At 32.9% G+C, this 11,247-nt stretch overlaps 2 protein-coding genes across 2 annotated transcripts; one reads left to right on the plus strand and one right to left on the minus strand.

The window, feature by feature from the left end:
- The first annotated feature begins 51 nt into the window (after positions 1-51).
- On the plus strand, positions 52-2,967 carry BRIZ2 (zinc finger (C3HC4-type RING finger) family protein). The gene is made up of 12 exons (XM_089625441.1): positions 52-352; positions 460-575; positions 698-806; positions 928-1,042; positions 1,161-1,258; positions 1,353-1,459; positions 1,559-1,805; positions 1,902-1,955; positions 2,034-2,177; positions 2,284-2,348; positions 2,459-2,513; positions 2,639-2,967. Exons 1-12 carry the CDS (start codon positions 140-142, stop codon positions 2,666-2,668), a joined length of 1,353 nt encoding a protein of 450 aa, XP_089481567.1. The 5' UTR covers positions 52-139; the 3' UTR covers positions 2,669-2,967.
- A 962-nt stretch (positions 2,968-3,929) lies between these two features.
- Positions 3,930-5,455, minus strand: LOC149386744 (putative F-box protein At1g44080). Its single transcript, XM_089626551.1, has 4 exons — positions 5,431-5,455; positions 4,973-5,235; positions 4,191-4,923; positions 3,930-3,991 (listed from the first exon to the last, which is right to left on the minus strand). Exons 1-4 carry the CDS (start codon positions 5,453-5,455, stop codon positions 3,930-3,932), a joined length of 1,083 nt encoding a protein of 360 aa, XP_089482677.1.
- Between the last annotated feature and the right edge of the window lie 5,792 nt (positions 5,456-11,247).

Here is an 11,247-nt window from a genome sequence, read left to right on the forward strand (position 1 = left end):
ACATAATGAATCATCAAGGACCACCAAAAAAGTGTCGCACTGAATCAGAACTCTAACCTCTTTCCTCTTTGACACCGTATATAAACTCAAATTAAAGCTCCCGCTATATATTGGTATAAATAACAGAGGTTTCGCTCCGATGTCTACGAGCTCCAGTACAGCCATCGCCGTCGCCGACGGCAATGATATTTACCGCCAACCACCGGATATCATCCCCGTCGAGCCTTTCTCTCCTTCGTCCATCTCCGAAATAACGCAATCGTTTCCTTTCTCCTCTGGAAACCCTAGGATCGAAGAGACCAGAGGGGTCATGATTCTCTACCGCGACGACGTCGCTTCTCCAGCGCTTCCCGTGAGTCTCATCTCTCTCCTTCTTTTGAATCAGATTCGGAATTCAATTTTTCCAAAGCTTATCAATCGCTGCGTTTTTCTTTCTTCTTCTTTATCGTGATCGGATAGGTTGAAAGAAAGCCTCTTATATGTGTGCTTGGAGTTCCGAATCACATGACATACGCGGATTTTTGCCAGTTTTGCGGCTCTTTCATTCAACACGTTTTGGAGATGAGAATTGTCAGGTGAAGTGAAGAGTCTTGGAACTCTACTTGACTTTCTTGATGATTTTGTTTTATTGTTTTTATATATTGATCAGATTGGGATTTGATCGATTTGTTTTACGGTTTTGAATTTCGTGGCACAGAAACGAAGGAATGGAGGATCGTTATAGCATCTTGATTAGGTTTGATAATCAAGATTCTGCAGATAACTTCTTCAAGCACTTCAATGGGAGACGATTCTCATCTCTCGAGGTACTTCCGTTGTGTATAATCTCATTCTTGTAACGAAGTAAAGATTAAAAGTTATACTTAGAGTAGAGATGATCAATAACAAGATTTTTTTTTTCTTTTCCTTTTCTTATAAAAAAAAAAGGCAGAGGTTTGTAAAATTCATTTCGCGATAGATATTGAGTACACTGGTTCGATTGAACATGCCCAACCGTCCCCTGCTAGCTCGGCAGAGCAGCCCTCTTGTCCTGTTTGTCTTGGTAAGATTTTCATCAACATAAATGCGTTGAGCTTTGAATGAAATACATTTTGAATGAAATAATACAGAATTTAGATTTGCTTATTCAATTAATTCTACGCGAATCCTTAATGCTTCAGAGAGGTTAGACCAAGACATGGGTGGAATCCTCACAACCATATGCAACCATTCGTTTCATTGCTCGTGTATTTCAAACTGGACAGATTCTTCTTGCCCAGTAAGTTTTCAGTTTTGTCACATGAATATTTTTTCCTTGTAATTGTTTCTTATTTTATAATTATGAGACCTTTATTTAATCTTGTGCCCTTCAGGTGTGTCGATATTGTCAGCAGCAACCTGAAAAGTCAATTTGTTCTGTTTGCCAAACTACCGAGAATCTCTGGATGTGTGTTATCTGTGGGTTTGTTGGTTGTGGGAGGTAATAAGTTTATTTAATTATATAAAAAAAAAAAGAATTCATTACCCAAGGGTTTATCTGTTAAACTGAAACTTTTTCTCCTTAAATATATCCTCTTAGGTACAAAGAAGGGCATGCCATACAACACTGGAAAGAAACAGAACATTGCTATTCTGTGGAGTTAGAAACACGGCGTGTGTGGGATTACGCAGGAGATAATTATGTTCATCGTCTAATACAATCTAAAACCGACGGAAAGTTGGTCGAGTTGAATTCCCATTGTGTTCGAGCTAATGATGGGTGTGGAAGCTGTGAGAATACAGATTCGGGATACAGTGAAGCTCTTTTGAACAGCAGAGTCGAAGCTGTAATTAATCTTGTTCTCTTATATCAATAGAATCGTGCTTGTAAGTAGGGTTTAAAGCTGTGTTCAAATTGTGAAATTTTGAGATCTCGTGTGCAGATTGTTAATGAGTACAACGACCTCCTTACCACACAGCTTGAGAGCCAAAAGCATGTGAGTTATTTCATCAGCTTTATTGACAGAATGGAATTAGTTATGTTATCGTATTTTAATGTTCTTATTTGGTTGCAGTACTTTGAATCTTTACTTAAAGAAGTGCAAGAAGAAACGGACAGGGAAATTTCTAAAGCGGTGGAAAAGGCTGTGACACAAAAACTTCAGAAGATGCAAGCTAAGCTGGACCGATGTCGTAAAGAAAAAAATATTCTCGACGATGTGAGTCTTCTTCTTTGTCTTTGGCACCTCATTCTCGTCAAAGATCTTCTCTTGGCAACAATGTTTCATTTTTTTAATGACACCCTTGTTTTTTTTCTTCATGCAGCTTAACGAGAATTTGGTGAGAAATAGGGAGATTTGGAAAGAGAAGATATCTAAGATTGAAGACCGGTATTATGACATTTTATGTTACATATATAGTTTTTTCTTTGGTCTGGTTAAGCTGGTTTTATGTTGATCATTTATGGTGTTGAATTTTTTTTTTTTTTTTTTTTTTCAAGGGAGGAAAGCACGCTGAAACAAAAGGATGATAAAATCAGGGACTTAGAGAAACAGGTAATAATACAAGTACATGGTTTTTAAATACCTTGCTTTTGAATTGAATCAAGAGAAATCGACAATCCAAGTTGAGACCGAGGAAACAAACACCCGATTGACATTTTGAACTGCTTATCTTGCAGCTTCAAGATCTGATGGCGTGCCTTGAGTGAGAGGCGATCGATAGTAATTATGATGGATGCTATGCGATTGATTCTTCTCTATGATTTTCGGACCATGTATTAAATAAAGCCTTTATTTTTGTTTTTTGTTGATAAATTATACAGCAATACCTTTCTAACTTGTAAAGTTTATGGTTTTTTGAATTTTTTTTATAGATTTTTTTGTGTTCTTTACAAGGTATAGTTAGATTCCAATGACGCCGTGATTGTTGGTAATTTTATAGGTTTGTAATATGTTGACAATTTGTCTTGGGTGAATGGAATATATATAGAAAAACTATTACAAGACTGTCCTCGTTTATTACTTGTGTACTTTTGTGTTTTTCTTATATACACATTCAAATTTCAGTGAATATATATGGACGAATGTGATTTGAAGATTGGGTTTTAGTCCTTTCCAACTTCATCTAAAACCTTGCTGTCTTTTAATTCGTTGTTATAACTTATATCTACTGTTGGGAAATAATATACCAAGGAGCCTATTACAATTTATATATATACTAGCTATTCGGAACTATAATAAATACTTTCAGTTAAAAAATTTCTTGCTAACGTTTGAGCAAATACATGCTCTCTTAACGTGGAAAAAGAGAGGTGATTTGAGTCAATTCAAGCTTGATCTTGTTTGATGTCCAAGGACTGAAGTCTATGGAAAATGATTATGACTTTATTCACATGCACGACTACTATTGGAAACTTATTGGAGTCTTGCTTTGTTCTTAGTGAGTTGTTTAATATTTTCTAATACCGATTTTGATTTAATGAATAGAGGTATTTCAAATGTGAAAAGAGAGGGAAAAGAAAAAGAAATATTAAAACGTAATTAGACAAAACGACTACTCATAGTTTTGGAATAAAATGCTATTTGTGATTTTGATCCAAAAATTTTTAAATGGTCATAAATTGGTATTTATCACTTTTTTTTAACCAATTAAATCACGCACATAAAGTACCATTTAGCCATATCAAACATGAAGGTCTATAAATATTTACACGATTATAGTACACTTGTTAAAAAAAAATTACTAATAAGTAATCAAATTAATAAAAGGGCTGTAGAATGCTTGCAAAAAAACAAAATAGAGGAGAATGAATGACTAATCAAATCAATAAATAATGATTTCATAAACTGATATCACTATCCTATGTGTCATAAGTGGGCGCATTACCCAAATCGGAGGTCGTCGCAATAACTCATCTTTGAACTTCAATAATTTTTTTGAAAGATAAGAGTTGTATGCTCTTGCTTGAATTAGCTTTGTAAATTGTGTAAATCGCTGTACTTTATAACATAAGTATACAAGAGTGTATTATCTAACGTAGAACACGCGCCAAATATAAAAACACAAAAATAGAGGAGTATGACTTCATAATAAACTTATAATATCACTATCATATGTGTCATAAGTAGGCATTACCCAAATCGGGGGTCGTCGATATCTCATCTTCGAAAGAATGTTTCCGCTGAGGCCAAAGTGAAAATTGAACATTTGGGTATCGACATGATAAATACCAAAGTCACCACATCGACCATCTTCCTCGTATCGAAACATGTCCGAGCCATAGCTAAAGTATATACAATTTGGCAAACACCCAATGACCTCTCTAGCATCAACGCAAATGGATGAATCGTCGCCCACGAAAATGGCTGTATTTCCAATGCTTCTCAACGGAATCCATGTACTCGTCTCGAAATCCATTCTCAATACTCTGAACCACGTCGTGACGCGAGAACAATAATCCTCGGAAAACACAGTACGCCTCACCACCTGCCAAAGATCTCCGCAATTCGACTCGACTAGATATCTCTTTAGCCAACAATTGCTCGCCCACAGCCGCGGCGGAGGCTTCGGGACAAACGGCTCCGAGAACGGCTTGGTCGGGTCCGGAATGTCTAGAGAAAACACAGCACCGTCGTAATCTGCGAAGTAGATTCGACCCTGCTCGTGACTACGAGCCATGTCTACCGGACATGGAGAACCAGTCTTGACCAGCTTTTTGAGCACTGTCCACGTCGAGTCTTTCGCGGGCCTAATGTATACGATCCCTACGAATTGTACGATCGCGAAGACGCAACAATCGTCGGGACTTTCAAGCGGATCCGATGTGATCAACACTTTGAGCACGTAACTCCCCCTATAAATGTCCGAATGATCCTCTTGCGCGTGGTGAGATTTAGAGTCGCGATAAATCCCGTTTATGTGTGGGAGATGAACAATGTGAGGATTATTATTATCATCTCGTCCCTTGTTCATGGACAGAGGTTTGTACAGTGTTACGGACAGATCTTCGTACATAAGAAGAGCTGCTATGGCCGTTTTCATAGGGCACCGATAGCTTCGTGGCCAAGAATTTGTTGTCTATGGTGTTGTATATGCTCCAAGAATGTTCGTCTTCATCGGGAACGAGAAGGATCGGAATTTGCCTATGTTTGATTTTAATGTGCTTGAAAACTGAGTGCCACTTAGGGCAGACGATCCCAAATTGTAAACTGTCTTTCACTGATCCCAGTTTCTTCAATATCGCATCTAATATGTGTTTTGGAAATATATCCCAACCTACCACACAAATACACATCGATGCTGTTTATCAAATCATATAGAAAAAAAAAAGTACAATTCATCGATACAATTTTGTATATGCTATTTATACAAAATTGAAAAAGGCTCAGAATGGTTGAACAACACCGTATGAGTATGATAAGAATTAACGAGAAACGTAAAAGAAAGGAAAAAAAAAAAAAAAAAGCATACCTTGAGGGTCGTTGATATGTTCCATGTTCAAACTCTCTCTCCAGAGAAATAAACTTGTGATAGCCACAGACCTCGAAGTGTTAGATTTTATATGGAAATCTCAGCACCTCGTTTTTGTTATGAAGAATGTATAAGGAAACAAGTGTTATATTTATATGGAAACGAATCAGAATCCTTCCTCCGAACAAAGAGAAAGAGAAGAAAAAAAAAGGGAAATCATATAATCCTACTTTAAACTCGTAATCCTACTTTAAAATCTCAACGACGCGCGATAATAAATAGCTGAGGCTTAATATATATATATAAGTTATTAGAATGTACAATTTAAATTAATAAAGATTATTTGGCTAATATAAGTTAAAGTGTTGTGGAACAAATTCAAATCAAACTGAAAAATAATTGTGGAGACTTTGTAAATTAGATTATTTTAACAAAAATAGAAGACATGCATTCATTGTATTTTTATTAGATATTGTTCTTGAAAAATATTATTTAAATACATTCATGGGCAAACAAAGAAGAAAAAAATTATTTAGAGCTAATTGTACTGAATAATATAGATAGATTAAAAGAGCCAAAAGTTAGACTTCACGGTAGATATTATTTTTCTCTTGATGTTTATCTATGGAGACATGTTTGTGGGCGTTTTGAACCAATGTGTCTTGCTTATAAAATTTTTAATGCAATCTTTGCGCTAAATAGATTTTTTTTTTATTGTTGATTCTTCAACGTTAAACTATATTACCAAGACATCTTTATGGGATAACCAGTTTGAAATAGGATATTTAGCTTATTAACATATGTTTACAATAAGAAAATAAATGTAGGGAAAAATATATTAAGCATATGTGGATGTTACACATATTTAAGACGATGAACCAACTAATTGTATCAGATTTTAATTATTTTAATTTAGTGTCCTTATTGTATCATGCTTCAGCTTTTCAAAGCTTTCATTTTTAATTTATTGATTAAGTTTCTTTTTGTAAATGGATGAACAGTGATTTAAACATATGATATTCTATGCTACGCTTATCTCTCTCAACGCGTCAACAAGTCATCCATTGTCAATATAAGTTATTTGTCCTATTAAAACAAGATCATTCACAAAACAATGTCCTGTGTAAAGATTCCAGATTTCATCATGACAATAAGAAATATCACACCCCTATTCCAAACTAACTTCCAAAATCTAAATCATTTAGAATCAACAATCATTTTAGATTATTATTCATCAACTTAAAACTTAACACTCTGAATCCATGAAAATAAAAAGAAACCCCAAATTAATAACGATGAATTTTGGACGTCAATTGAAGAAATTAAAGAGAGAAACTCATCAAACATGGAGGAAGGTTTTTCTAGTTTAGCCGATCAATTTACAATCACTATTGCTCAAAAGATGTTGAGGTCAAAACAGTTTGTCCATGACTGAGTTCACAAAGTTTCTCTTGCTTTTCTAATGTCTTTGCCTTTGCATATTATTGTTTTATCTAGTTGTTTAAAAGGTCATCAACAAAAACTATTCATAGACTGTTCATCGTATAAGATCACGATACCTCATCTCTTTCTCTTCTTCACAAGCACTTCGAACAATGTCGAATATATGTATATGAAAATAAAAGCTATGGTTTAAGTAAAAAGTAAATGAAGGGAAAATATCAAGAGTATCACTCGTATTTAATCGAAATGTGAGATTTATCCCTTCGATTTCTAGAAATATCAGACATATTCCTTCGGTTTAATATAAATGACATATATCTCCCATAAAAAAATGATATATTACAAATATCACTATTTTCGTTTATTTTTTATAAAAAAATAATTTGAACTCACAAAAATACCCTTAGTAGAATAAATACTTATTTACTATATTATTAAAAAAAATAAAAAATAACTCTTTATAAAAAAAAAATCCTTAACTCATTTTATAACACGAATTTTTTGTCTCCCCTTTTCAAATTTCAATCATTTACATAGTTTACACATCAACGGGACGAAGACGTTATACTTTTTTGCTTCTTTATCTATAGAAAGTATGATTTACTTGTCTCTGATAACGTCATAATATAATTATATTTGTAGTTTTCAGTTCAAGCTTTTGATTCATATAAAACATGAGCATTTAGATCGGAAACTAGTAGAAAAAGGAAAAGATATAGATAGTTAAAAAGTTATCGAGAACAAGCTGAGACAAATTTAAAAGTAATATGCAACATCATGGTCTTCCCTCAACGGGGAGGCGAAGAAAAAAAAGTTTGGAAATTTTTTCAAAACTAGATAAAGGATAAACGTCAAAGTTCCATTAAACGACAAATTCAACACAATCTCGAATGATAAACGACGTTAAACCAAATTCAACGAAAGACACAATTTTTACGACAAATAAACCATAAACGGAAGCTAAGCATTACTAGATATAAGTTCAACTACCAATCATAATTTCAATTCTATAATCAATTCCGTTACGCCAATAAAAACTAAGAGCACTCAGCAACAAAAGAAAAGTAAAAATTATTAAGAGTAGAACCGAGACCATTCTCTAATCAATGAAGGGACCCAAAAAAAAAAAAAAAAAACCGTCCTTGTCCTCGAGGAAGCCAGACATTAGAAAAAAAACAAGAAGAAGAAGACAAAAAAGAGAGAAGAAAACAAGGTTGTGTTCTTCTTGTTGGTAAACAGTGAACAACATTAATCCATCGTCCAATATAGAATGGAAGAGAAGAATTTTTCAAAGCAGCTTCGCAATTTCACCCAAAAAAGAACACACAAAGATTGCGGAATTTGGGCACCATTTTACATTTCCCATGCCGAACATTTTTTGTTTGTTTTTTGTTTTGTTTTTTAAAGTCATGTAACTTAATTACAGAAATGAAACACATTATTTAGTACACAACACACCCATAGTTGAGAATCATAAAGAATACTTTTTCTTTGTCATGTTTGTTGTTTGGATTTTATAGTCAATTTATCTCGAAACCCAAGTAATTGTTTATGCATGTTTATATATGAATATAACCTTCTCTTCTCTCTATATGTATATCAGTATATGAGAGACCCGAGAAAATTTACCAGTCCAAAGAGTGAGTGCGCGTAAAACCAAAAAATGAAATTAATTATAAAAACAAAGACAAATACAATGGCGTGCTTTCAGTGCTCTATAATCCAAATATAGATTTCCAAGGAAAAAAATTATATAATATTCGTAGGAGATCATGTCTTACAATTAAAAAGATTATGAACATTTTATATTAAGAATATCTCCAACCCGCTTAATAATAGAGTGGAAAGTGACAAAATGAAATTACATTTGCTTCAATACAACTTCATTTCTCACTTAATCATTGAGTTAGAGAATAATGAAACTCCAAATATGGAGTTTCACTATTCATGCCAGACGACCAGAGGCACCTCTTCAGCCTCTCAAACACTATAAATACCTCTCATAAGAGATGATAGGTACTTACACAATTCTCTCTCAAGATTACTCGATTGTATAATTCTAAAACGATGTGGATGACCCTCCGTACTCTGTTTCTTCTGTCAAGCATACAAATCTTTAAAATGGCAAACTAGCAACGTAACCTTTTTGAAACGTGATATTTAAGATCTAACCAACGTTTGATAAATTTTGTAATCTAGTCATTTAGTGAAATTTACGACTATGAAATATCGAATATACCCTTGTGTGGTTTAAATGAGTGAAAATAAAACAGTAACCAACGTTTGAGTCCTACTAATAAGAAAGTCAACAACATCATCAGACTTAGTACACGCTTTGATTCAAATTTGAATATTTAAAAAGAAAATCATTAATGAATATAATATGATAAACAAATTAAATATTGATTAAAATAAGTAACTTGTGAATCGTCAATAAATTTTCGTTAATTTTTATTTATGCGTGTAATAAATAAATCAAAATAAAATAGGCGAGATATTCAGCCGAGTTTCAAACAAAGGATAAACATGTAAATTGTTAAATGACTAATAAAAGTCACGTAATCAATTGTGGCTATGTTTGAAATCATACTAATGTTGAGTGTCGGAGTGCGCGTCAGAGCGAAGAACGCCTTCGAGCTTACAACTCGTGACTTTTGAGTTTTTTTCAATTGGCTCAGGGGTTGTTTGGTCCGGCTTTGGGTCGAACAGCCCGAAACAATAAATAGTTGTTTATTTTCGTGCGACAGCACAAAGTATACAAGTTAAATAAATATGGGTCAATATATAGAAAGATGTTTGAATTATTAAAATAATAGAGCTATGAAGAATATATTTTTTGGTGTAAAAAATTGAGTATTGAGTTGTAGATAAAACATTGTTTGTTGTAATATTTGGAGTGCAAACTGAATTTTTGATTTTTTTGGTTGAAGATGGTCTAAAAAAATATATCACCAACTAATTTTTATTCAATTTAGCTTCTCATTCTTATTTTTATATTTCTCGTATTTTATATTTTTTTTATCTTCCACCCTTACAAAGTTACAATTAAAGATTGTTCTGCATTATTGTATTCTATTGAAATTCAACAATACAAAATCTATCACATTCGTCGTACTCCGTTGTATTCTCACTAGTTTCTCAATTCATTTAAAAGATAAGAACTATTTATATTTCAATAACAGCATAAAAAAAAAGTGAGCGTGAAGTAGAAAAGATTAATAAAAACAAAAAAAATACAAAAAAAAAAAAGAAATTGAATTAGTAAGAAATGTATTTGTCTCACTAGCTAACAAATAAGAATCGTACTAAAATTTTTATTTTCTGTTTTTTACTTGTAGAAAGTTATTTCACTTTCTTCTAAGAAAACGAAACTATTTGCATTGTCTTTCAATTCACTCTTTTCCATGTATGGGTTTGTTTAAGGAGTTTTACTAATAGACCAACATTCTCTTTTGTCTCACTCCCACTGTGTGTTTTTATGCCAATACCAAAATATTAACCATCTTGGAAATTGTTCACACATCACTATACAAATACACTCTTGCTTTGCGTGTGAATATTAGTTTTGCATGGATTTTCATTTTGTTGTGAATAATATTTATTTTCATGATTGACTTAAATCCTCAAATCCATCAGGATGGATGGACAACGATTGTACGGCCTTTATTTAAATTTTCTTCCATGACCATGTCCTCGATACATAACATTAATGGTTGATATTTGTTAATTGTTTAAAAATTATTGCACATCATTTGAGCTCCTAAAAAAAAAAATACTCAATATCACACGGGTTTGCATAAAAGTTTTGAAATTTTCGAATAAGTTGATCGGTTCCCGATACTTCTCACGTGAGTTTCGAAGTGTTTAATGCTCAAGATTTTACGTAAGCAAGAAAACATTGATTTGATAATCAAGAGAAAAACACATAATGTACATATATAGGTACAAAAATAAATTTACAATAAAATCATAATTGCGTAGAGACCTCTTATTGTCCCACTCCCATCATCTAGGCAAATTCTTTTCTATATTATTTAGCTGTTATGCATTAAAATGGCTTAAGAGAATTAAATTGTTGAGGTTGGCATTTAATTAGTGGCGTAAATAATTACAGGTCTTGTCACATTAATTTACAGCTATATTTCAGACACTTCTAATCATACTAATTAAGCTAGCTCAAATATCTACGCCTCTTATTAACACATTACACATTAAATTAATGACTCCTATGTGACTTTGTATTATCTGTCTAATGACCGTCGCATAAAACTTTGAAGAAGAAAAAAACTATAATATAACACTGAAATCACGAATTAACTATTTCTGACCAGGAGAGTGTTATAAGAGCTAGATGAATATACATGATTTAACTAT

The sequence above is a fragment of the Urtica dioica genome, chromosome 9 (assembly GCF_054948205.1).
Source record: "Urtica dioica subsp. dioica isolate 48M chromosome 9, U.dioica_male_clone48M_v1_H2, whole genome shotgun sequence".
Lineage (NCBI taxonomy): Eukaryota > Viridiplantae > Streptophyta > Magnoliopsida > Rosales > Urticaceae > Urtica > Urtica dioica.

What these genes read in the sequence shown, in the direction of transcription:
- LOC149386744 (XM_089626551.1), bottom strand. Translation starts at nt 5,455, where the DNA reads ATGGAACATATCAACGACCCTCAAG. An exon ending in ACATATCAACGACCCTCAAG is followed by an intron (nt 5,236 to 5,430) that starts GTATGCTTTTTT and finishes TTTGTGTGGTAG; the next exon opens with GTTGGGATATATTTCCAAAA. An exon ending in TGGTCGATGTGGTGACTTTG is followed by an intron (nt 3,992 to 4,190) that starts GTATTTATCATG and finishes GTTCTACGTTAG; the next exon opens with ATAATACACTCTTGTATACT.
- BRIZ2 (XM_089625441.1), top strand. Translation starts at nt 140, where the DNA reads ATGTCTACGAGCTCCAGTACAGCCATCGCCGTCGCCGACGGCAATGAT. An exon ending in GACGATTCTCATCTCTCGAG is followed by an intron (nt 807 to 927) that starts GTACTTCCGTTG and finishes TAAAAAAAAAAG; the next exon opens with GCAGAGGTTTGTAAAATTCA. An exon ending in AAAAAAATATTCTCGACGAT is followed by an intron (nt 2,178 to 2,283) that starts GTGAGTCTTCTT and finishes TTCTTCATGCAG; the next exon opens with CTTAACGAGAATTTGGTGAG.